General features: G+C 34.7%; 1 protein-coding gene across 1 annotated transcript in view; it reads right to left on the reverse strand.

Annotated features, from left to right (window-relative positions):
* CATSPERE (catsper channel auxiliary subunit epsilon) overlaps positions 1–25883 on the reverse strand; it is a 150093-nt gene that overhangs the window by 117986 nt on the left and 6224 nt on the right. Inside the window, exons 3-6 of the mRNA XM_081824485.1 lie at positions 12870–12932; positions 8410–8483; positions 8040–8109; positions 5390–5460 (exon numbers count right to left, since the gene is read on the reverse strand). Coding sequence (XP_081680611.1) covers positions 5390–5460; positions 8040–8109; positions 8410–8483; positions 12870–12932 — 278 coding nt within the window. The remainder of the gene's footprint in view (positions 1–5389; positions 5461–8039; positions 8110–8409; positions 8484–12869; positions 12933–25883) is intronic.

Consider the following 25883-nt stretch of genomic DNA (forward strand, 5'->3'; position numbering starts at 1 on the left):
CCCCACCCCCCACTCCAGCAACCCTCAGTTTGTTTCTTGAGATTAAGAATTCCTCATATCAGTGAGGTCATATGATACATGTCTTTCTCTGATTGACTTATTTCGCTCAGCGTAATATCCTCCAGTTCCATTCACGTCATTGCAAATGGCAAGATCTCATTCCTTTTGATGGCTGCATAATATTCCATTGTATATATATACCACTCTTCTTTATCCATTCATCTGTCGATGGACATCTTGGCTCTTTCCACAATTTGGCTATTGTGGACATTGCTGCTATAAACATCGGGGTGCATGTATCCTTTCAGATTCCTACTTTTGTATATTTGGGGTAAATACCCAGTAGTGCAATTGCTGGATCATATGGTAGCTCTATTTTCAACTTTTTGAGGAACCTCCATACTGTTTACCAGAGTGGTTGCACCAGCTTGCATTCCCACCAACAGTGTAGGAGGGTTCCCCTTTCTCCGCATCCCCACCAACATCTGTCATTTCCTGACTTGTTAATTTTAGCCATTCTGACTGGTATGAGGTGGTATCTCATTGAGGTTTTGATTTGGATTTCCCTGATGCCGAGCGATGTTGAGCACTTTTTCATGTGTCTGTTGGCCATTTGGATGTCTTCTTTGGAAAAATGTCTGTTCATGTCTTCTGCCCATTTCTTGATTGGATTCTTTGTTCTTTGGGTGTTGAATTTGATAAGTTCTTTATAGATTTTGGATACTAGCCCTTTATCTGATATGTCATTTGCAAATATCTTCTCCCATTCTGCATTTCTAAACAAGTCATTGGTCAAACAAATTGTAGCAGGGATTAGAAAATTATTTCTGAGCAATAATGAAAAATCACAATTAGGAGGTATTTGCAATACTTGAAGCAGTTACAAAGATGCTTAGAAGAAAATTGATTGCCTTAAACATACACATTCGGAAAAAAGCCTCAAGCCTAATGGACTAAATAGCCAATTTAAGTTTCAGAAAAACAAACTCAAAGAAGGAAATAATGGAAGTATGAGCCGGGACAGAAAAGCTCAACAAAGCCAAAAGATGGTTCTTTTGACCAGTCTAAAAGACTAATAAAATCGAAATACCACAAGGACATGGAAACAAAGGAAGGCACAAATAAAATTATTAGAAATGTTAAAACAGAAGCATAACTACAACTACCTCAAAAGGCCAAAATATATAGGAGGATAGTACAGACAACTTTTTGATATTAAAGTTGATGATAAAATTGCTAACTGAAGACATGGATAAATTTCTAGAAAAATACTACTTACAAAAATGGATTTTACAATAATTAGAATTCCAAAATAGCATTATGACCATTAGAAAGTTGAATTAACACTTAGGAAATCCTTCTACACACACACACACACACACACAATCTAGATTCAAGTAAACTTCTGTGCAAATTTCCATCGGATACTCAAAGAACGTATATATTTCAATCTTACACAAAATCTCTCAGAATGGAAAAGAATGACTACTCCTAACTTACGTGGTGAGTATAGCACAGTCTTGATAGCAAATGTGGAAAATGATAGTACAATGAGAGTAAAACCACAGGCTAACTTCACTTAAGAGTATTCACACCAAAAAAACCTGAACAGAATATTAGCAAACAAAATCCATCAATGTATATGAAAGAATTCATCAAGACCAAGTTGGCTTATTCTAGAAACACAAGGTAAGTTTAATGTATGAATATTAATAACTATTTTTCATCATTAACATAGTAAAACAGGAAAACCATATGAGCTTTTAAATGCAAACAGAAAAAAACTCTGAATAAATTTCAGCACTGATTCCTAAGAAAAATTCACCACCAACTTGGAATAAAAGGGAAGTTCCTTACCTGGGTAAAAGGTTAATTCATGATCTACAACAAATATTCTGCAAAATAGTGAAACAATGAGAGCCTCCCTTTTAAGATCAGGAATACGATAAGGAGGCCTGTTTTCACCCTTTTAGCTGTGCAGTAAGAATACTGAATATTTTAGCCATGCAGTAAGAATGGATGAAAGAAAAGGTATAGTTATTGGAAAAGGATAAACAAAACTACCATTATTTGCAGGTGATATGATTTATAAAAATTCCAAGAGAATATATAAATAATTATTAGAATTAATATAAGAATTTAGCAAGGTTGCTGAATACAAAAATCAATATTCAAAAGTAAATTGTGTTCTATACAACAGGAAGGTCTGGTTAGAAAATGCAACTTTAAAAAACTGAGTATATAGCAACAAAATTATAAAGCATCTCGAAATAAGTCTAATAAAAATGTCCAGGCACTTACATGAAAAATTATAAAATTTTATTGGCAGACATGTAAAAAGACCTAAATAAATGGAAGGTTATATATTATTGAGTTGAAAGACTCTCCAATTGATTTAAATATTTAGACAATTATAAAAATCCCTACTAGAGTTTTTGTGGAATTTGAGAAACCAATTCTAAAAATTCATAGGGAGTTAAAATGGGCCCAGTACATAGCTAAGAGACTCCTGAAGAAGGTGAAGAGTTGGGGTCAGAGTCCAGGTGCACTGCCCCTTATCAAGATTTGCAAAATTAAATCATAGTAATAAAGATAATGTAGTATTGATTTAAGTAGACAAATAGATCAGCTGAACAGAATAGCCTGATGGGAAGAAACCTGCATACATGGAAAACTTATCTACGTAGGCATTATTGGTAAATATATTATTCAATAATTAGGTCTGATAAAATTAATTATTCATGTCAAAAACATAAAACTGGATCTCTTTCTCAAAGCATATGCAAAAACTAATTCCAGATGGATTAAGAACTTTCAGAAAACAACATAGGAGGCTATTTTTATGAACTCGGAGGAAAAGATTTCTTAAATTGATTTAAAAACTCACAAACCCATTAAGGTAAGAGTTGATAAATTCATCTACAATAGGAAGGGTGTAAGTTATCAACTGAGATCATAAGAAGTGAAAAGCTACATAAACTGGGATAGAACTCCTTCAATACACATGTTGAAATGTATAGATAATGTCCTAGTAATTAAAATGTAATGAAATCTTATAAATTATTATGAACATAAAAATAACTAAAAAATGGGTAAAAATGTTCATTTTACAGAGAGGAAAGAAAAATTCCTCATGAATAACTGAAAATATGCTCAGTAGTAATCAGGGAAATGCAAATTAAAAGCACATTGACATAATTTCACATCTACTAGATTGGCAAATTAAAAAGTCAGATTATATTAAGTGTTGGTGAGGATGCAGCACAATGGAAACTTCTATCCACAGCTGGTGGAGGTGTAGATTTGAACTATCTTTTCAAAAAGCAATTAGGCATTAACTAGTAAAGTTGAGCAAATGTATATCCTACTTCTAGTCAATTCTACTTGGAGTGGTACATCCCACTAGGAGTGGTACGTCCTAAGCAGTACTGTACATACATTGTCTATAGGTTCTTGTTAAAATGCACATAATGATTTAGGAGCTTGGGAATGAGGCCCCAGATTCTGCATTTCTAAGTAGCAGATTTTAGGGTACCTATAATGTTCTATTTCTTGACTTGTGTGATGAATACCTGGATATTAGTTTCATTTTATTCTTTAAATGGTATTTTTACAGGTGACAGATTGTGAACATTTTTACCACCTATGTAACAGAAAAACACTTAGCTCCCACTGAGCTCTCTCTTTTGGGCTAAACTGCCCCCCTGGATAGTGCTTCTTCTGATTTTGCTTTCATTATCCATAACCAGATCGCGGTAATCTGGAGGCCCATCTCTTTCACCAGGTCTTGGGGCTCAGTATGTGTGAGATTGGAAATGTGGGAAACTGTCTATAAATGCTTTTTTGGCAGATTCTCTTCTCTGATGGTCCCCCATGGTGTCTACTTGGGGGAAGCAGAAAATAGCCCATTTGGCCGGAGAGGCAGGTTCTATTCTCCCGTTCAGCCGTATCAGGAATTTTTATCCCCACATTTTCCCTTGTCTATTTCCCAGTTGGTTCAAAATCCACAGGAGAAACCTGGTAATTGGCATTTCTGAAACCCACAACAAGGACAGAAATCTGCCAGTTTCAGGAGTAGCAGAGACTCAGTCCTTGCTTCTTGGTAAGACTCCGGGAAGGTGGTAATAATTTGGAGAGGAATGGCTAAATATGTACTCCTGGAAGGGCCTGCTAAAATCTAGTTATCAGGACTTCGATCCAAAAAGTGCACAGAAACTGCCAAGCCACCTGACTTTAAGGGACCACCATCAGCAACAACCATGCTTTTTATTGAAGACAGAGTATTCTGATTGGTTCTGCCTGAGTCATGTGTTAACCCTCAACTAATTACTGTGGCCCATGAAATGTGAGGTTGTGGAGTTAGTACCATATCAATCACACGAAATTAATTTCATCACAGAATAGGGGAGGGATGATTCTCCCAAAGGAAGGAAAGTTAAGTAGAGAAAAAGAAATATGTGTATCACAGTCATCTGGAGAGCAAGGGCCAAGTTGTTTGTATCCTATACAGAGCTTAGGATATTGCCTTGACTCTGACAATGAAAAATATTTGGATTCATTGATGCTTTTAACTTGTCAAATAATTTTATAATGCAGTTAATTATCTTCCCTTGTGACAGTTTCCTCTTTTTAGTTATGTTCAGTCACTTTCATGTTAAAATGGCTTTGAGAAACCATCCAAAACAAAGAGTGTTCTTTTGGAACAGGATGTATATAATGGAAATCAAAGAGCCCAGTAGTCTGAAAAACCAGAGTCAAATCCCAGTGCTATGTTTTAGTAGCTGTGTATTTTTATCCAAATTATTTAACCTATCCAAGCTCACATTTCCTCGTTTATAAAATAAAGATAATAATACTTACATTTGTGAGTTTGTTATGAAAACTGAGAGAGATAATTTACATAAAGTCTGAACATTAGAACTATATGTTCAAATAGTGGTTGCTACTGTTATTTTTAATGTTTGTTCCCCAATATGAGTTTGGCATCTTATTTGAGTATATCTTGATTGGTGAATGAAAAGCTTATATGAAAATAATAATGCAGATAATCCATTTGTGGCTAATTCAAAGTTAAAGTATTTAAATATTTAAATAAAAAATATTTATTTATTTGAGAGAGAGAGAGCATGAGCAGGGGATAAGGGCAGAGGAGAAGTAGACTCCCTATTGAGCAGGGAGCCCCATGTGGGCCTCGATCCCAGGACCCTGGGATCATGACCTGAGCTGAAGGCAGATGTTCAACTGACTGAGCAATCCAGGTACCCAAAGCTAAATACTCTTAAAAAGCATTAATTGGGGTGCCTGGGTGGCTCAGTCATTAAATGTCTGCCTTCGGACTTTAAAAAAAAAAAGCATTAATTATCTTTGTATTCGGTATTACATTACTTACATGACTTTATAATACCACAGGAAACAAATATGGGAACTGTCCACAGACAAATTGCGTTCTTCCTCTGAATCCTGAAAGCAAATGGAAAATAAACTATGGTATATAAAGGTAACTTTAAAATAAATACAAATTTGGATACAGGCATAAAAGTCACAGAGGAACTGAATTAATTATCTAAGATCAAAGGTAGTATAATGAACAAATTTCAGAATAGAGCTAATGAATACTGTTAGCTACTCTTTGTAATTAAGAATTTAATTTGTAAAAAAAAAAGAATTTAATTTGTCATGAGTGACAAATTTAGATAGCTTTTTATTTCTGTTATATTTGTCTTTTTTTAAGCAGGATTTTTTTTAAAGATCTTATGTATTTATTTGACAGAGAGAGACCCAGCGGGAGAGGAAACACAAGCAGGGGGAGTGGGAGAGGGGGAAGCAGGCTTCCCGCTGAGCAGGGAGCCGGATGCCTGGTTCGATCCCAGAACCCTGGGATCATGACTTGAGCCAAAAGCAGACACCTAACAACTGAACCACCCAGGTGCCCCTCTGTTATATCTGTCTTTGTGAAATCATGAAACATGTACATATGGGTCTTTGCACCCCGTTCCTGCTAATATTTGGTCTTTGACCCTGGTGCCTGATGCAGAGCTCCTACAACTCTTATAATCTGCTGAATGACAGGAGGGTCTGACATAGAGCCCCTTTTGTTCTAATGAGGCGACTCTGGGTGGGCTCCTGGATGGGATGGTCCCTAGAAAGGCCAAGCCATCATTAGAAGCTTGGAACTTTTAGGTCAACCTCCCACCCTCTGGAGAGGGGAGAGGGAGTAGAAAATGAGTTGATTAATCATGCCTATGTGATGAAGTCCCCATAAAAATCAGAGTGCTTTCAGGTTGGTAAACACGTCCACATGCTGGCAGGGTGACACAGTCCAACTCCACAGAGACAGAAACTCTTGTGCTCAGGGCCCTTCCAGACCTTGCCCTACGTACCTCTTTTCTGGCTGCTTATCTGTATCCTTTATCATATCTTTTATTATTATAACTGGCAAATGTTCTCTGAGCTGTTCTGACACATTATTGAACCTGAGGAGAAGGTTGTGGGAACCTGGATTTATAGCCAGTTAGTCAGGTGACAAACTGGAACTTGCAATTGTCATGTGAAATGGGGCAGTCTTGTGGGACAGAGCCCTTTACTTGTGGGATGTGAAGTTACTCTGTGTAGAAAATGCCAGAACTCGGAATTGTAGGACACTCCACTGGTGTCAGAAATAGTCTGTATGGAAACCAAGCCCCCACACCACATCTGGTAATAGAAGTGTTCTCTTTGAGTGTATAAAGGTAAATAGTGAGTTTTCCTAGACAGTCTTGCTTACTGAAACACAATTCAATTAATTTTCTTCTGTAATGGTTCTGAATCAGAGATGATTTTCCTCACCAGGGGACATTGGAGACATTTTTGGTTGTTGTATCTGAGTGCTTTTGAGTGTATTTCAAAAGTTACATGTACATCCTTAAAAGTTGTAAGATCGGATGGCACCATGCATAAATGACAAAGATATTCTTATATATGCATGTATTTGTGTGTACATATTTTCTATATAACATTGCACATTTGGGCTTCCAACATACAACAAAAGGAAAAGGAGTAAGCTTTTACTTGCTTAGGAATTTTGTCCATGAACCTGGTAAATATTCATAAACTCAAAAGCGAAATTCAAATATTTTTCAATCTACAAGTTTTGAAAAAATGAATTAATTAATATTCATCTGGCCTCTCCCACATCACTCTACTTATTTTCTGAAAATAAAGATTATTAATTAAAAAGAAGGCTCAATCTCCAAAATAAAGACAAGATTTGTCACAGGGAGTCTCTCTGGCAGTAGCTTTAGACACACTTGTATAGGAATATCAGCTATGAGGTGCGTGGCTAGTACGTGTTACTAATTAGTAGACAGCCAATGTTTTTAATGCTTAACTTTTTCTTTTTCTTTTTAGTAAATGAGAGAGGATTCAACATCCCTCTCATGTATTTGCATTCGCATATGCTTTCTGGAATTGAAGAAAATATAGTAAAAACAAACTTACTAGAAATGGCTTTTAATCCAAGGAATTGTCATAAAAGTATATGACATGAGACCCACTCAGTGGGGAGTACTACTATCATTAAGGTGGTAAATGGGGCTTTAACATACTTGATGAAAAGGCTAACGTAAAAATCACATATCATTTCATAACTTATTTTTTTAAAGATTTATTTATTTATTTGAGAGAGAGAAAGCACACAGAGGGAGCGGGTGAGGGAGAAGCAGACTCCGTGCTGAGTAGGGAGCCCAACTCGGAGCTCCATCCTAGGATGGACCCTGGGATCATGAACTGAGCTGAAGGCAGACGCCTAACCAACTGAACCACCAAGGTGCCCCGCATTTCGTAACTTATAATCTGCTATGAGATATATCTGAAAATTGCCATACTGACAATGTTTATATTTATTATTTTTATTTATTTATATTTAACATTTATTTATACTTATTCATAAATTATTCATGCTTAACACACTATTTAAAACAGGTTGAAAGTTCAAAATAAGGAATATAAAATGTAATGGAGATAATTATGCAAGATTTAATAACTTATTAAAATCAACTTACTGGGCCCGTGACAATTGGTCTTATAGTCTGAACACCAGGCGAAGAACAACGCAGTTCTGTCTTGGGTGAGCTAGTATTTAAAAAGAACAGGAAGATAAATAAGCATAGATACATGCAAGATTAGTAAAAATTCCCCTACTACTTTTTAAGCCTAAACATATCAATTGTATGTTAATAAGAAAAATAAAAAATATAGCAATATTTTACTTCTATCCTATTTTCAAAGAGATTTTGTCTTTCTTTTCACATCTCTGTGATGGGAAGAAATTCACATTCAAATACAGCCCTGAATCTGAATGTCTACACTATATGAATATGTTTTTATGTGTAAATGCACACATTATATTGACATTCACAGCAAAAATCTTACCTTTTATTTTTCACAGAACAAGTTGCTGGCACACTCCACTCAGAAAATAGTGTTCCTTCATACTCTAACTTAATCTAAAAAAGAAGGTAAAATAGTTTAAACAGAAAAATCTGCTTCAAAATTTTTATCTCAGTGCTCTAATGTAGGGCTCAAGTTCCTGGGTCCTTACTATTAAAAAAAAAAGAATAACTAAAATTTGATTCTTTAAAATTGTACAAAGAAATGTGAAAAAGGAAAAATAACTTTTCCAAGACACTTCAGATGTCTCCCCCCCCCAAAAAACCATGATTCTTATTTTATTTTACATCAAAAATAATCAAGTGTCTAGCAGTTGACTGGCACTCCAGTAGATTCTAAGGATAAAGAAAAATGAGTGAGACAAGGTCCTTCACTTAAAAACAAGTCATGGTAAATTCTGAGATCCTACTCTGCATATCACGGACTCTACCACTATAACTTCCATCAGTCACATTTTCCCTATTTCCTTATTTCTTTTTTTTTTTTTCTGCTTCCACATTCTTTCATTTATAAGTTATTTCCCCTTTTGAAGGATACTGATTCACTTTTTAACATCATCAGTCTTAGTCTCAACATTGGTTCTCTTTTTTTAAGGAGTGTCCAGGCCCAGTTTGGAGCCCAACACAAAGCTTGAACTCACAACCCTGAGATCAAGACCTGAACTGAGATCAAGAGTCAGACATTTAACTGACTGAGCCACCCAGGTATCCCTGGTCCTCTTCTTAAGCCAGGGTTGGAACCCAATTTCACCGTTATAGTAACAACTATGTACACAGACATATGTACAAATTTCATGTAGATATACATCTGTAAATACTGCTTCAGTGTTTTTAGTTGTAAAATAAGGATTATAATACCAGCTATCTCATAAATTTGAAATTATAGGATTAATGACAGTGTATAAGAAAAAAGAGAAAATCACCAGAAGATATAACATAACCCTGAAATATATAAAGCAAAAAAATTTTGAGTATAGTTGACACACAATGTTACAATAGTTTTAGATGTACAACATAGTGATTGCACAAGTTTTTATATTATGCCATGTTCACAAGTATAGCTACCATCTATGCTGATACATTGCTATTACACTCTCACTGACTATATTCCCTATACTGTGTCTTTTATTGTCCTGACTTAATTCATTTCATAACTGGAAGCCTATATCTCCCACTCCCATTCACCCATTTTACCCAAACCATCACCCTTTCCTCTGGCAACCATCAGTTTGTTCTCTGTATTTACAGGTCTGATTCTGCTTTTTGTTTATTCATTTGTTGTTGCTGTTGTTTTTTAAGATTCCACTTTTGAGTGAAATCATATGGTATTTGTCTTTCTCAGTCTGACTTATTTCACTTAACATACCCTCTCAATCCACCCATGTTGTTTCAAATGGCATGATCTCATCCTTTGGTATGGTTGTGTAATATTCTGGTATGTGTGTTTATTTCTTAACCATTCATCTTTTGATAAGCAATCTTCCTTATCCATCGATCTATTGATAGATACTTAGGCTGCTTCTGTATCTTAGCTATTGTCAATAATGCTGCAATAAACATAGGGGTGCATACATTTTCTTTGGGTAAATACCCAGTAGTGGAATTATTGGATCATATGGTATTTCTATTTTTAACTTTTTAAGATTCATTTATTTGAGAGAGAGAAAAGAAGAGATGGCTTGAGCAGGGGGAGGGGCAGAGGGAGAGAATCTCAAGCAGACTCCATGCTGAGTGTGGAGCTCTATGCGGGGCTCGATCCCACGACCCTGAGATCATGACCTGAGCAGAAACCAAGAGCTGAGCATTTAACTGACTGAGCCACCCAGGTGCCCCTCATTTTTAATTTTTAAAGTAACCTCCATACTGTTTTCCACAGTGGCTGCAGTTTGCATTCCCACCAACAGTACACAAAAGTTCCTTTTTCTCCACATCCTCATGAACGCTTGTTATTTATTGTGGTTTTGATTTTAGCCCTTCTGACAGGTGTGTGGTGATATTCTCACTGTGGTTTCAATTTGCATTTCCCTGATGATTAGTAATGTTGAATATCTTTTTATGTCTCTGTTGGCAATCTGTATGTCTTCTTTGGAAAAATGTCTATTCAGGTCTTCTGCCTATTTTAACTGGATTATTTGGGGGTTTTTCAGTGTTGAGTTGTATAAGTTCTTTATGTATTTTGGATATTAACCCTTTATCAGATATGTCACTTGCAAATATCTTCTCCGATTCAGTAGGTTGTCTTTTTGTTCTGTTGATGGTTTTCTTTGCTGTGCAGAAGCTTTTTATTCTGAAGTTGTTCCAAAAGTTTGTTTTTGCTTTTGTTTTCCTTGCCTCAGGAGACATATCTAGAAAAATGTTGTGGTGGTCTATGTCAGAGAAATTACTGCCTGTGTGCTTTTCTAGGATTTTTATGGTTTCAGGTCTCTCATGTTTAGGTTTTTAATCCATTTTGATTTTATTTTTGTGTATGGTGTAAGAAAGTGGTCCAGATTCATTCTTTTACATGTTGCTGTCCAGTTTTCCCAATACCATTTATTGAAGAGACTGCCTTTTTTGCATTGGATAGTCTAGCACCCTTTGTCATAGATTAATTGACCATATATTCATTGGTTTATTTCTGGGCTTTCTATTCTGTTCCATTGATTTATGTGTCTATTTTTGTGCCAGTACCATACTGTTTTGATTACTACAGCTCTGAAGTTTACCTTGAAATTGGAGATTGTGATACCCCCAGCTTTGTTCTTTCTCAACATTGCTTTGGCTATTTGGGGTCTTTTGTGGTTCCATACAAATTTTAGTATTATTTATTCCAATTTTGTGAAAAATGCCATTTGTATTTTGATAGGGATTGCATTGAACCTATAGACTATATGAAGCAAAATTTGATAAAAGTACCAGGAAAAATTTAAAAGCCACAAATATAGTGGTAGATTTTTGACACATTTTCTCAAACTACAGATAAACCTATAAAATTAGCCAATATAAAATAAAATATATTCTTTTCAATCTCACATAGAACTTTTTACCAAAATTGATCATATTTACAAATGAAGTCTTAGCCAATCTCAAAGAATTATCATCACATATACTATGCCTTTGATATTAATGAAATAAAAGTAGAATTTCTCATAAAGTTAGCCAGAAAAAAGTATTAAGGTATTTGTAATTCTTAAAGGAAAAAAAAAAACCCAAACTTTACTTCTGAATGATTCGTGAAGTAAAGGAGAAATCACAATGGAAGTTACAAAATATTTATAAATAAAGAATAAAAGCATTCAATGTTCTTAAAACTTGTAGCATATAGTATAAATAATTCCTAAAATGAAATATATAGCCTTAAATATACATAGAAGAAATAAGGTAGATTGAAAGTGAATAAACTTGGTTTTCAGTATAAGACGCTAATAAAATAACAACAGAGAAAACCCAAAAAAGTAAAAGGAAGGATACAAAAAGAGGCATTTACAGAAGAAAAGAAATTAGGAAGGGTTAGTGGTGATGTAGTTTTTCAATCTACTCCAATTTCCTTGTAGGCACAGAGAAGACAATTAGGGTAGTACCAATGAAACAAACAAAACAACACTGGACAATGTCAACAATAAAACTTAGTGACAAAGTATTCCTCAAAATCCCAAAATATAAGTGGGTTGGAACAAGCCAACTAAAACAACCAGACTCACATGATATCAGCATAAGGCAGCAAAAGAAAGCAAATATGGTAGACCTTAGAAGAGAAGAACATTTAAATCAGTGATAGGTATTCATTGGAAACCATGGCAGGACATTGGGAAGACAGCAACTCTAACCAGAGAGGTTGTTGTACTTTTCAATTTCTAAGTTTAAGTCCAAGAGGTCCATGATAATATTTGAAAGGGCAGGAGAAGCTGGGATCTATGAACACCAAAACCAAGGACCTAAAGATAACTTCTAGGGCAAGGATCTGTAATGAAGGGAAAAGAATCCCAACTGAGCTGGAAAGGGACAATAAAGACAAAGGAAACAAAAACTACAGATGAAAGAGAGAAGGAAACAGAATCTGGAGATCTCAAAAAGTATTAACCTTATTTTTGGACACTTTACAAAACAACAGAAGAGGTAAGTCTAAAGCCATGAAGTTAGAAAAGTTATTTTGACCCACCCTGCCTTAAAGATCAGGAAAATCAATTTCATGTAAAAAAAAAAAAAAAGCAACAGAAAAAGGATCACAGTCTAATTTCACACAGTTGTTATAAGAAAAAGAAAATACAAAGCAGAATAACATCTCTGTAAGAACATACCCAATAAATAAATGAAAGCTACAACTTAATATGAGGTTTAGTCTTATGTATCAACTTGGCTAGATTACAGCACCCAGTTATTTAATATAACATAAGTCTTGCTGTGAGGATATTTTATGATGTGGTTTACGCCTACAATCAGTTGACTTTAAGTAAAAGAGAATACCTTTGATAATGTGGATGGGGCCTCTTCCATCACTTGGAATCGTTCAGAAAAAACTGAGGTTTCCTAGAAAAGAAATTCTGCCTCAAGCTGCAGCATTAACTCTGGCCTGAATTTCCAACCTGTTGGCCTGACTTAGAGATTTCAGAGTCACCTGTTCCCACAATCACATGAGCCAATTTCCTAAAATAAATCTTAGTATACATATGTATAAATTCTATTGGTTCTGTTTCTCTGTGAGAACACTGGCTGATACAACTACTATTTCAAAATGAGGTAAAATAAATAAGAGAATGATAAAAGTTATGAAAAACAATATAAATCAGAATTTGAAACTCATAAGTAAGCTAGAACTTGGGAAAAATGTAGAAACAAAAGTCATTTCAGAAATAAACCAAATTAGAAAAACCACAATTGTGAATAAAAAATAGATAAGGCCTTGAGATAAATAGGTTTTTAAGAATAAAAGAAATAGAAAGCAATTCAAGAGTAAGTGACAAATATAAAAGATAGGAAAAGAAAATTCAATATATGTATAGTTGGAGATACTGAAGAAGAAAATCAAAGTGTTTGGAACAGAACAATAACATCAACATTAACTAATTCAACACTAATATGTGAACTAAAATAATTTGAAACAGCATATTGAAAAGGCACAGCTCAGAACTAGGAAAAACAATTAAGAATGATTAAAAAAAAGTAAAAGCAACCAGGAGCTATATTAATAAAAGCACTGGGCTTAAAGAGAAACACTTTGGGGATCTTGACTAAAACAACAAGAACAACAAAACACATGTTATTCATAAAGGAAAGAAAATCATATTTCCAACAGACTTTTTGGAAACAACACTTTCTGTCAGAGACAACAGAGTTAACAGATATAAAAGGAAATAAAACACAGAGCGCCTGGATGGCTCAGTTGGTTAAGTGTCCAATTCTTGATTTTGGCTCAGGTCATGATCTCAGGGTTGTGAGATTGAGCCTGGCACTGGGCTCTGTGCTCAGCAGGGAATCTGCTTAAGATTCTCTCCCTCTGCTCCACCACCCACTCATACTCTCTCTCTCTCAAATAAATAAATAAATCTTTTAAAAAAAGAAATAGAACAGAAACCAATAATTTTTATATCCAGATATACCAACTTTTAGATATAAAACCTATAGGTAAGCTCTTATGACCACAAAATAATTCAGGAAATATTACTTCTATGAGCCCTTCCTGAGGAATCCACTAGAAGAGCTTCAGATCCCCAAAATGACTGCAGAGATATCAGCATAAATATGATACTAAGTATTACATAAGAATTTTTGTGTGGAACCATGTCTGCATGGTGGGTATAAAAAATGGGATATAGTTGCTAATTACTGTAGTCTGACAGTGTATCAAAACATGAGTGGTGGGAGGATTATGATTAGCCCAGGTAAAGGTGGCCACATAAGTTTGCCTCTCTCCACACATTTCCAAAAAAACCACATAGATCAACAAATAAAACCCAGAAAGTTGTATGTCATAACATAGCTAGAAGACAAAGCACACTGCAAATTTCAAGAAACCTGTAAGTAAAAAAATCAACTTTCTTTAGCAGAACTCTCACTCAAGACCCTTCTTCTGAAAGTCTTCTGAAAAACTACAGGGAAAAAGCAGGAAATGAAAGGGTAAGACTGAATTAAAATCACCCACAGAGAGAAAAAGCACTCCCTGGGTGCAAAAATATAATAGAAAAAGACTCCTAGAAGATCAGAGCACTGACTATGAGGACAAGAACTAAAGGCATATGAGACTTGAGATGGGACCTTCAGAAAGGTGTCACTTCTTCAGAGAAGATTCAGGAAAGGGAGACACCCTTTGGAGAGTGAATGGTGTAGGGAAGGAGAATCAAGAGGGGGAGATTTAGAATAGGACAGGTCAAAAAACCAAACCAAACCAAGCAACCAAGGAAATATAACACTCCCAGTAAAAAGCTATCAATTAAAGAAATTGCACTTTGCTAGAACAAGAGAAGAAAGTTAGCTCTAACTAGGAATCTTTCTTTTTTGGGGGGAGGCGGAGAAACAGAGGAAGAGGGAGAGAGAATCTTAAGCAGTCTCCACACCCAGCATGGAGCCCCCAATATGAGGCTCAGTCTCAGGACCTTGAGATCATGACCTGAGCCAAAATCAAGAGTTGGATTGAGCCACCCAAGCACCCCAGGTGGGGATCTTTGAAACCAACTCAAGCTGGCAAACTGTCCATAAAATTCAAAGATATAATCAGACTTAATCTATACAGAGTTGCTATAAGAGAATAGAAAATAAAAATCAAAATATTTCAGTTAATAAAAGTCCCTTCAAAAAACCAAACACAGAGGAAAACTGCAAACTAATATCCTAAACTGAATTAAATAACCTCAAACAAGCATTTGGTGATAAGAGAAAGAAAAATCTTGAATTATAAATTTGTAAACTAGGTGAATCACTATATTGTACACCTGAAACTAATATAACACTGTATGTTAACTATACCAGAATTAAAACAAAATAAATTCATAAGCTAGGAACAGAAAATGAACCACAAATAGAAATAAGAGTTGACATATAATATATTATTTGTTTCAGAGGTACAGGTCTGTGATTCAACAGTCTTACACAATTCACAGTGCTCACCATAGCCCATACTCTCCCCAATGTCTATAGTAGGAAGGGAAGAATGAAGGGGGGGGGATCAGAGGGAGAGATGAACCATGAGAGACTATGGACTCTGAGAAACAAACTGAGGGTTCTAGAGGGGAGGGCGGTAGGGGGATGGGTTAGCCTGGTGATGGGTATTAAAGAGGGCACGTATTGAATGGAGCACTGGGTGTTATACACAAACAATGAATCATGGAACACTACATCAAAAACTAATGATGTAATGTATGGTGATTAACATAACATAAAAAAAAAAAAAAGAGTTGACCAAACAATCACATGAACTATGATGATAAAGGAAATAAAGACTAAATTAAAAGATACTAGTGGGAAATTATATGTGAATAAAAATTGAACAAAAGGAATTGAAGAAAGGCAGAAAAACAACCAAGAGACTATAAGTGGAATAAGTATCGTTCCAATTTTAGTTTATGTGCTGCCGAAGTGAGCACTATAAGTGGAATAAGTAAAGAAGAAAAAAAGAGAGTGAGAGAAAGAAAGTGACTGAAATGGAAGGCAGACAAAATCCAACTCTTGTATAACTGGAGTCCCTGAAGTTGAAAAACAAAATAACAGAACTAATATTAAAATCTGTAACTAAGAAAGCTTTACAGAAAGAAAAATAGATCTCTCTCTCTGTGTGTGTATATATATATATATATATATATACACACACACAGAGATCACTCGTACCTAGAGAGATCACTGGTACCTGGAAAAATAACCTTTAAAAGTCAAATCTGAAGCTTACCTGAGAGAACGTTAGACTTTAAAGGTAAAGGAAAATCCTTAGGTGTCGCAACACAAACATCAAATAGGAAACAAGAACATTGGAATTCTCTAAAGCAACCTATATAGCAAGGTAACAAGGAAGGTAACCAGGAATGAAACAAGGTAACCAAGGAATGAAAGTATGAACCAAAGATTATACGTCCAATCAAGCTCTCCTTTAAATATTAAAGTCACAGAAAAAAACATTCTTTAAAAAGAATTCAAGAGGGCACCTGAGTGGTTCAGTCAGTTAAGCATTGGGCTCTTGATTTCAGCTCAGGTCATGATCTTAGGGTCCTGGCATTGAGCCCCATGTTGAGCTCTGCACTCAGCAGGGAGTCTGCTTGAGGATTCTCTCCTTCTCTGCCCCCCATCCCCCCGCATACTCTCTCTAAAATAAGTAAATCAATCTTAAAAAACAAAAAAGAACTCAGGAAATACTGTATCTAGGACCCCTTTCTGAGCAATTTACTAGAGCAATGGCCAGCAAACTATGGCCTGTGTACCTAATCCAGTCATCACCTGTTTTTGTAAATAAAGTTTTATGAGAATACAGCCACATTCAGTTTCATTATTTAGTGTCCGTGGCTGCTTTCAAGTTACAATGGCAGAGTTAATTATTGTAACAGAGATCATTTGATTTTCAAAGCTTAAATATACACTGTCTGGCCATTATAGAAACTTAGTCAACAACTGTACTGTACAAACTGGCAAAACTGGCAAAAGGATTGATGGTGAGCATTAATATATTTGATTGTAGATAAAAGATTAACACGTGAAGATAAAGGTTAAGGGCTAATACATGTTATATATATTCTGACAAAATAGAAATAATGCAACTAAAAAATGTGTTGGAGGTAGGAGAAGAATAAAGAAAAGGAGAATAAGTTCATTAAGTGTTGACTGGGAAGACTAAAGTGTGGGAGAAAACCTAGGTGACCTTCAGTTCAGCAATGACTTTTGAGATACAACACCAAAGCCATGATCCATGGAAGAAAAATTTTATAAATTGGGCTTCATTAAAATTAAAAGAGTCACTGTTAAGAGAATGAAAAGGGAAACCATAATCTGGGAGAAAATATTTGCAAAACTACTTATATCTAATAAAATCTAGTATCCAAAATATTTAAAAAAAACTCAAAACTCAACAAGAAGAGAACAAAACCAATTTAAAATGAACAAAGGATCCAAACAGGCACATCACCAAAGAAGATATAGAGATAACAAATCAGCACATAAAAAGTTGCTCAATCTCATATGTCTTTAGGGAACTGCAAATTAAAAGTGTGTGTGATATAACACCACACACTTACTAGAATGGTGAAAATCCAAAACACTGACAACACTAAATGATGTTGAGGATGTGGAGCATCAGGAACTCTCATTCCACAAAAAAACCCCTACATTTTTTAGGGTTTGCTACCCAAAGCCCCATAGCTCCCAGCCCCAGGCAATCACTAATCAACTTTCTTATACATTTGCCTGTTCAGGACATTTCATATTAATAGAATCATACATATTAGTTCTTTATAACTGGCTTCTCCTGCTTAGCATATTTTCAAGGTTCATCCATGTACCAGGCATCAGTCCTTCATTCCTTAATAATTATAATTGTCCATCATAGGGATATACCACATTTCATTTATCCATTCATCAGTTGTTGGACTGTTTGGGTTGTTTCCACCTTTGGGCTATTATGAATAATGCTTCATGAATGCTCATGTATGAGGTTTTGTGTGGACATAATGTTTTCATTTCTCTTGGAAATGTACCTAGAAGTGGAATTGGTGGATCATATAGTAACTATATGTTTAATCAATTGAGAAGCTATCAAAGTGTTTTCCAAAGTTGCTATACCATTTGACATTTGACAGCAATGTATCAGGATTCCAAATTCTCCACATCTTCACTATTACATGTTATTATCTATCTTTTTGATTCTAGGCATCTAAATGGATGTGAAGTGGTACCTCATTGAGGTTTTGATTTGGACTTCTCTAATGAGGATGTGTTGATTGGCCATTTGGGTATCTTCTTTGGAAAAATGTCTATTGAGATCCTTTGCCCATTTTTGAAAAAATGGGTTGTCTTTGTATTATTGAATTATAATAGTTCTTTATATATTCTAGATACATGACTCTTATCAGATAAATGATTTGCAAAAACTTTGCAATTCTGTGGATTGTCTTTTCACTTTCTTGCTGGTGTCCTTAGAAGCACTAAATTTCTAAAAATTTGACTATGCCAAATTTATCTTTTTTCTTTTGTTCCTTGTGCTTTTAATGTCACATCTAAGAAACCATTGCCTAATCCAAGGTTATGGAGATTTTCCCCTATGAGTTTTATAGCTTTAGCTCTTATATTTAGGTCTTGGATCTATTTTGAGCTAAATTTTGGATATGGTCTGAGGTTGAGGGTCCACCTTCATTCTTTTCCATGCAGATATACAGTTTTCTCAGCATAATTTGTGGAAAAACGATTCTTTTCCCATTGAGTTTTCTTGGAGTCATTGTCAAAAACCATAAGTATAAGGCTTTCTTTTTTGGACTCTTAATTCTATTCCACTGATCTATTTGCATATCCTTATGCCTGTCTCACACTGTCTCAATTGCTGTAGCTTTGTAGTTAAGTTTTAAAATCAGGAACTGTGAGTCTTCCAACATTGTTCTTTTTAAAAAAATGTTTTGTCTATTCTTGTTTTTTGGACTTCCATATGAAATTACTAAGCTCACTTAGTAGTTTTTTTAGTGGATTCATTAGGGCTTTTTATATAGATCATGTCATCTGCAAATAGAGGTAATTTATTTTTTCCTTTTCAATGTAGATGTCTTTATTTCATTTTCTTGTCTAATTGCCATGGCTGGTTTTTTTGTTTTGTTTTGTTTTGTTTTTTTAATTTAAGAGTCTTAGGGGCACCTGGCTGGCTCAGTCAGTAGAGCATGCTGGAGTCATGAATTTGAGCCCCACGTTGTGTGCCAAGGTTACTTAAGGAAATAAAAGTAATAAAATAAAATTTAAGAATCAGCATTTTTAACACACATACTAAAATATTTATGGATGAAATAGTATGTCTGGAATAGCTCTGTTTGTTTATTCACATTTTTTAGATTCCATTTTGAATGGAGTCATATGGCATTTGTCTTTCTCAGTCTGACTTATTTCACTTAGCATAATACCCTCTAGGTCCATCATGTTGTCTCAAATGGCACAATCTCATCCTTTTTATAGTTGTGTAATACTCCATTGTGTGTATGTATACACAGACATGTATACGTGTGTGTGTTATGAATTCATCTATTGATGGACACTTAGGTTATGACTATGTCTTGGCTATTGTAAATAATGCTGCAATAAACACAGAGGTACATATATCTTTTTGAGTTAGTGTTTTCGTTTTCTTTGAGTAAATACTCAGTAGTGGAATTATTGGATCAAATGGTATCTCTATTTTTAAGTTTTTGAAGAACCTCCATACTCTTCCACAGTGGCTGTATCAATTTGTATTCCCACCAACAGTACACGAGGGTTCCTTTTTCTCCACATCCTTATCAACACTTGTTTCTTGTCTTCTTGATTTTGGCCATTTTAACAGTTTGAGTTGGTATCTCATTGTGATTCTGATTTGTATTTCCCTGATGAGTAGTAATGCTGAGCATCTTTTCATGTTTCTATTGGCCATCTGCATGTCTTCTTTGGAAAAATGTCTTTAGCTGCTCTCACCATTTTTAACCAGATTATTTGTTTTTTTGGTATTGTATAAGTTCTTTTTATATTTTGGATATTAACCCCATATCAGATATGTCATTTGCAAATATCTTCTCCCATTCCATCTTTTAGTTTTGTAGTTTCCTTTGCTGTGCAAAAGCTTTTTATTTTGATGTAATCCCAATAGTTTATTGTTGTTTTTGTTTCCCTTGCCTTTGGAGACATATCTAGAAACTATTGCTATGGTCAGTGTCACAGAATTACTGCTTATGTTCTCTTCTAGAATTTTTCTGGTTTCAGGTCTCATGTTTAGGTCATTAATCCACTTTGAGGTTTTGGGTATTTTTGTTTTTTTTATGTTGTTAGAAAGTAGTCCAGTTTCATTCCTTTAGATGTAGCTGTACAGTTTTCCCAACACTATTTATTGAAATGACTGTCTTTCCCCCATTGTATATTCTAGCATCCTTTGTCATAGACTAATAGACCATATAAATGTGGGTTTATTCTGGGGTCTCTATTCTGTTCCGTTGATCTGTGTGTTTATTTTTGTGCCAGTATCATTCTATTTTGATTACTACAGCTTTGTAGTATATCTTGAAATATGAAATTGTGATACCTCTAGCTTTGTTCTTTCTCAGGATTGCTTTGGCTATTTGGGGCCACATACAAATTTTAGTATTATTTGTTCTAGTTTTGTGAAAAATGCTGTTGGTATTTTGATAGGGATTGCATTGAATCTGCAGATTGCTTTGGGTAATATGGACATTTGGATAATATTAATTCTTCCAATCCATGAGCATTAAATATCTTTCCATTTGTGTTATTTTCAATGTCTTTCATCAGTGTTTTATAGTTTCAGAGTTTAGGTCTTTAACCTCTTTGGTTAAGTTTATTCCTAGGTATTTTACTATTTTTGATGTGATGTAAATGGTGTTGTTTTTCAAATTTCTCTTTCTGCAACTTCATTGTTAGTGGAAATAGTACAGATTTCTGTCTATTAATTTTGTATCCTGTAACTTTTTTGAATTGGTTTATTACTTCTAGTAGTTTTTTGGTGGCATCTTTAGGATTTTCTATGTAAAGTATCATGTGGTCTGCAAATAGTGACAGTTTAACTTCTTTACCAATATGCATGCATCTTATTTCTATTCCTTGTCTGATTGCTGTGGCTAGGAGTTCCAGTATGTTGAATAAAAGTGATGAGCGTGGACATCCTTGTCTTGTTCTTGACCTTGGACCTGACCTTGGAGGGAAAGGTCTGTTTTTCACCATTGAGTATGATGGTAGCTGTGGGTTTTTCTTATATGGCCTTTATTATGTTGAAGTATGTTTCCTCTAATACCATTTTGTTGAGAATTTTTATCATGAGTGGATGTTGAATCTTGTCAAATGCTTTTTCTGCATCTAGTGAAATGACTGTATAATTTTTCCCTCATTTTATTGATGTAGTTTATGATTCTGATTGACTTATGGATATTGAACCATCCTTGCATCCTAGAAATAAATCCCACCTGATCATTTAATGAATTGTTGTATGCAGTTTGCTAATATTTTGTTGAAGATTTTTGCCTCTATGTACATCATGCATACTGACCTGTAGTTTCTTTGTTGTGTCTGTCTGTTTTTGGTATTGGAGTAATGTTGGACTTGTAGAATGTATTTGGACGTTTTCTTCTCCAATTTTTTGGAATAGCTCGAGGAGACTATGATTAATTCTTTAAATATCTGGTAGAATTTATTTCTGATTCCATCTGGTCCTGGACTTTTTTGGGGGGCAGTTTTTTTTTTTTAATTACCAATACAATTTTGTTACTTGTGATCAGATTTTTTATTTCTTCCTTGTTCAGCTCTGGAAGATTGTTTGAATTTATCCATTTCTTCCAGGTTGTCCAGTTTTTTGGAATATAATTTTTCATAGTATAATAATCCTTTTTATTTCTGTGGTGTCAGTTGTTATTTCTCCTCTCATTTCTGATTGATAATCGGCATTCTAAATGGTATGAGGTGAGCTCACTGTGGTTTTGATTTGCATTTCTCTGATGGTTAGTGATGGTGAGCATCTTTTCATGTTCCTGTTGGCGATCTGTATATCTTCTTTGGGAAAATGTCCATTCAAATCCTCGGCCCATTTTTAAATAAAATTGTTTGCTTTTTCCTATTGAGTTGTAAGAATTATTTATATATTTTGGATGTTAACCCTTTATGAGATATATAATTTGCAGATATTTTCACCTATTCAGTATATTACCTTTTCATTTTATTGATGGTTTCCTTTGCTGTGAAAAGGCTTTTTAGTTTGATGTAGTCCCATTTGTTTATTTTTGTCTTTGTTGCCTTTGCTTTTGGTTTCAGTTAAAAAAATATCATCTCCAAGAACAATGTCAAAAAGCTTGCTGCTTATGTTTTCTTCTCTGAGTTTTATGGTTTCAAGTCTTTAATCCATTTTGAGTTAATTTTTGTATATGGTATATGATAGTGATCCAGCATATGGCTGTCCAGTTTTCACAACATCTTTTATTAAAAAGATTGTCCTTTTCCCATTGTATATTTTTGGCTCCTTTGTTGCAAATTAATTGACCATATATGCAGGGGTTCACTTCTGGGCTCTCTATTCTGTTCCATTGATCCCTGTATCTGTTTTTATGCCAATAACATATTTTGATTACTACAGGTTTGTGATATAATTTAAAATCAGAAACGTGATGCCTCCAGCTTTGTTCTTTCTCAAGATTGCTTTGGCTATTTGGAGTCTTTTGTGGTTCTACACAAACTTTACCATTGTTTGTTCTATTTCTGTGAAAAATGGCATCCGAATTTTGTAAGAGATCGCACTGAAAGTGTAGATTTCTTGGAGTTGTATGGTCATTTTAACAATATTAATTCTTCTAATCCATGGGTGTGGAATATATTTCCATTTATTTGCGTATTCTTCTATTTCTTCCATCAATGTCTTACAGTTTCAGCATAGAGGTCTTTTACTTCCTCGGTTAAATTTATTACTAGGTGTTTTTATTTCTTGATGCAACTGCAAATAGGATTGGTTTCTTAATTTCTCTTTCAAGTTGTTATTAGTGTACAGAAACACAACAGATTTTTGAATGTTGGCTTTGTATCGTGCAGCTTAACTAAATGTATTTATTAGTTCTAACAGTTTTTTGATGGAGTCTTTAGGGTTTCTATATATAATATCATGTCATTTGCAAATAGATATAGTTTTACTTCTTCCTTTCCTATTTGGATGCCTTTTATTTCTTTCTCTTGCCTAATTGTTTGGCTAGGACATCCAATGCTATATTGAATAAAAGTGGCATGAATGCATCCTTGTCTTGTTCCTAATCTTAAATGAATAGCTTTCAACTTTTTACCATTGAGTATGATGTCAGCTGTGGACTTGTTATATGTAGTTTTATTATGTTGAGGTATGTTCCCTCTGTACCACTTTGTTGAGAGTTTTTATCATACATGGATGCTGAATTTTATAAAATGCTTTTCTGCATCTATTGAGATGATCATATGATTTTTATCCTTCATTTTATTAATGTGGTGTATTACACTGACTGATTTGTAGATGTTGAACCATCCTTGGAATATTTCCCACATGTTCATGGTATATGATCCTTTTAATTTATTGTTGAATTATGTCTGCTAATATTTTCTTGAGAATTTTTGCATCTATATTCATTAGAAATATTGGCCTGTAGTTTTCTCTTCTTGTAATGTCCTTCTCTGGTTTTGGTAGCAGGGTCCTCTTTTATATTTTGGTAGAGTTGAGAATGATTGATACCAGTTCTTTTTTTTTTAAGATGTTATTTTTTTTTATTTGAGAGAGAGAATGAGTGCGGTGAAGGGCAGAGGGAGAAGCAGACTCCCCACTGAGCAGGGAGCCCAATGTGGGGCTTGATTCTGGGACTCTGGGATGATTTGAGCCAAAGGCAGACGCTTAACCAACTGAGCCACCAAGGTGCCCCAATACTAGTTCTTCTTTGAATGTTTGGTAGAATTCACCAGTGAAGCTGTCCAGTCCTGGGCTTTTTTTTGGGGGGGGGGGGGGCGATTTCCTTACTAGTAATTGGTCTGTTCATATTTTCTATTTTTTCATAGTCTTGTTAGGGTGTGTGGTTCTAGGGACTTACCTATTTATTCTAGGTTATCCAACTTGTTGGTATATAATTGTTTATAGTAGTTCCTTATGATTCTTTGTATTTCTGTGCTATCGTTGTAATCCATCCTCTTTCATTTCAGATTTTGTCTTTTTTTCCCCCTTGGTTAGTCTAAATTTATCTTTTCAAAGAACCAGCTCTTAGTTTTATCTTTTCTATTATTTTAATCTTTATTTCATTTGCTGCTGTTCTTATCTTTGTTATCTCCCTTCTACTAACTTTGCGCTTCATTTCTTCTTTTTTAATTCCTTCAGGTGTAATGTTGTTTGAGATTTTTCTTGTTTCTTAATATAGGCATTTAAGTTATGAACCTCTGTCTTAGAAGTGTTTTTGCTACATCCCATAAGTTTCATTATGTTGTGTTTCCATTTTCATCTCAAGTTATTGTTTGATTTCTCTTTCAATTTGTTTTTTGATGCATTGGTTGTTCAGTAGCATGTTCTTTAATCCCCACATATTTGTGAATTTTGCAGTTTTCTATTTATCATTGAATTCTAAACCATTGCAGTCAGAAAAGATGCTAGATACATCAATCTCTTTAAAATTTTTTTTAAAGATTTTTTTATTTATTTGACAGAGAGAGACACAGTGAACAGGGAACACAAGCAGGGGGAGTGGGAGAGAGAGCAGCAGATGCCCTGCTGAGCAGGGAGCCCGATGTGGGACTCGATCCCAGGACCCTGGGACCATGACCTGAGCTGAAGGCAGACACTTAATGACTGAGCCACCCAGGCACCCCAATCTCTTTAAATTTATTAAGACTTGTTTTGTGGCCTAACACATGACCTATCTATTCTGGAGAATGTTCCATGTGTGTTTGAGAAGAACGTGTATTCTGTTGATTTTGGATGGAATGTTCTTTATATATCTGTTAAGTCCATCTGGTCTAATGTGTTGTTTAAGACTGATAATTCCTTTTTGATTTTCTCTCTGGATGATCTTATCCATTAATGAAAGTGGAATATTAATGTTCTCTACTATTATTGTATTGCTGTGTATTTCTCCCTTTAGTTCTTTTAATATTTGCTTTATATATTCAGTAACTTCTGTTTAATGCAAAAATAGGTACCTAAATGTTATGTCATCTTATTTGATTCACCTCTTTATCTTTATGTAATGCTCTTCTTTGTCTCTTATTAGACTTTGTCTTAAAGCCTATTTTATGTGATATAAGTATAGCTAACACTGCTTTCTTTTGGTTTCCGTTTGCATGAAATATCTTTTTCCATCCCTTCACTTTCAGTCTGTATGTGTCCTTATATCTAATGAGTTTCTTATTAGCAGCATATCGATGGGTCTTATTTTTTATCCATCCAGTTACTCTGTCTTTTGATTGGAGAATTTAGACCACTTACATTTATTTTTTATTTTTTAATTATTATGTTATGTTAATCACCATACATTACATCATTTTTTGATGTAGTGATCCATGATTCATTGTTTGCATATAACACCCAGTGCTCCATGCAGAACTAGCCCTCTTTAATACCCATCACCAGGCGAATCCATCCTCCCACCCCCTCCCCTCTAGAACCCTCAGTTTGTTTTTCAGTGTCCATCGTCTCTCATGGTTCGTTTCCCCCTCTGATTTCCCCCCTTCATTCTTCCCCTCCTGCTATCTTCTTCTTCTTCTTTTAAAAACGTATAATGTATTATTTGTTTTAGAGGTACAGATCTGTGATTCAACAGTCTGACACAATTCATAGCGCTCACCATA

The sequence above is a fragment of the Leptonychotes weddellii genome, chromosome 6 (assembly GCF_054177405.1).
Source record: "Leptonychotes weddellii isolate Sample4059 chromosome 6, ASM5417740v2, whole genome shotgun sequence".
NCBI lineage: Eukaryota > Metazoa > Chordata > Mammalia > Carnivora > Phocidae > Leptonychotes > Leptonychotes weddellii.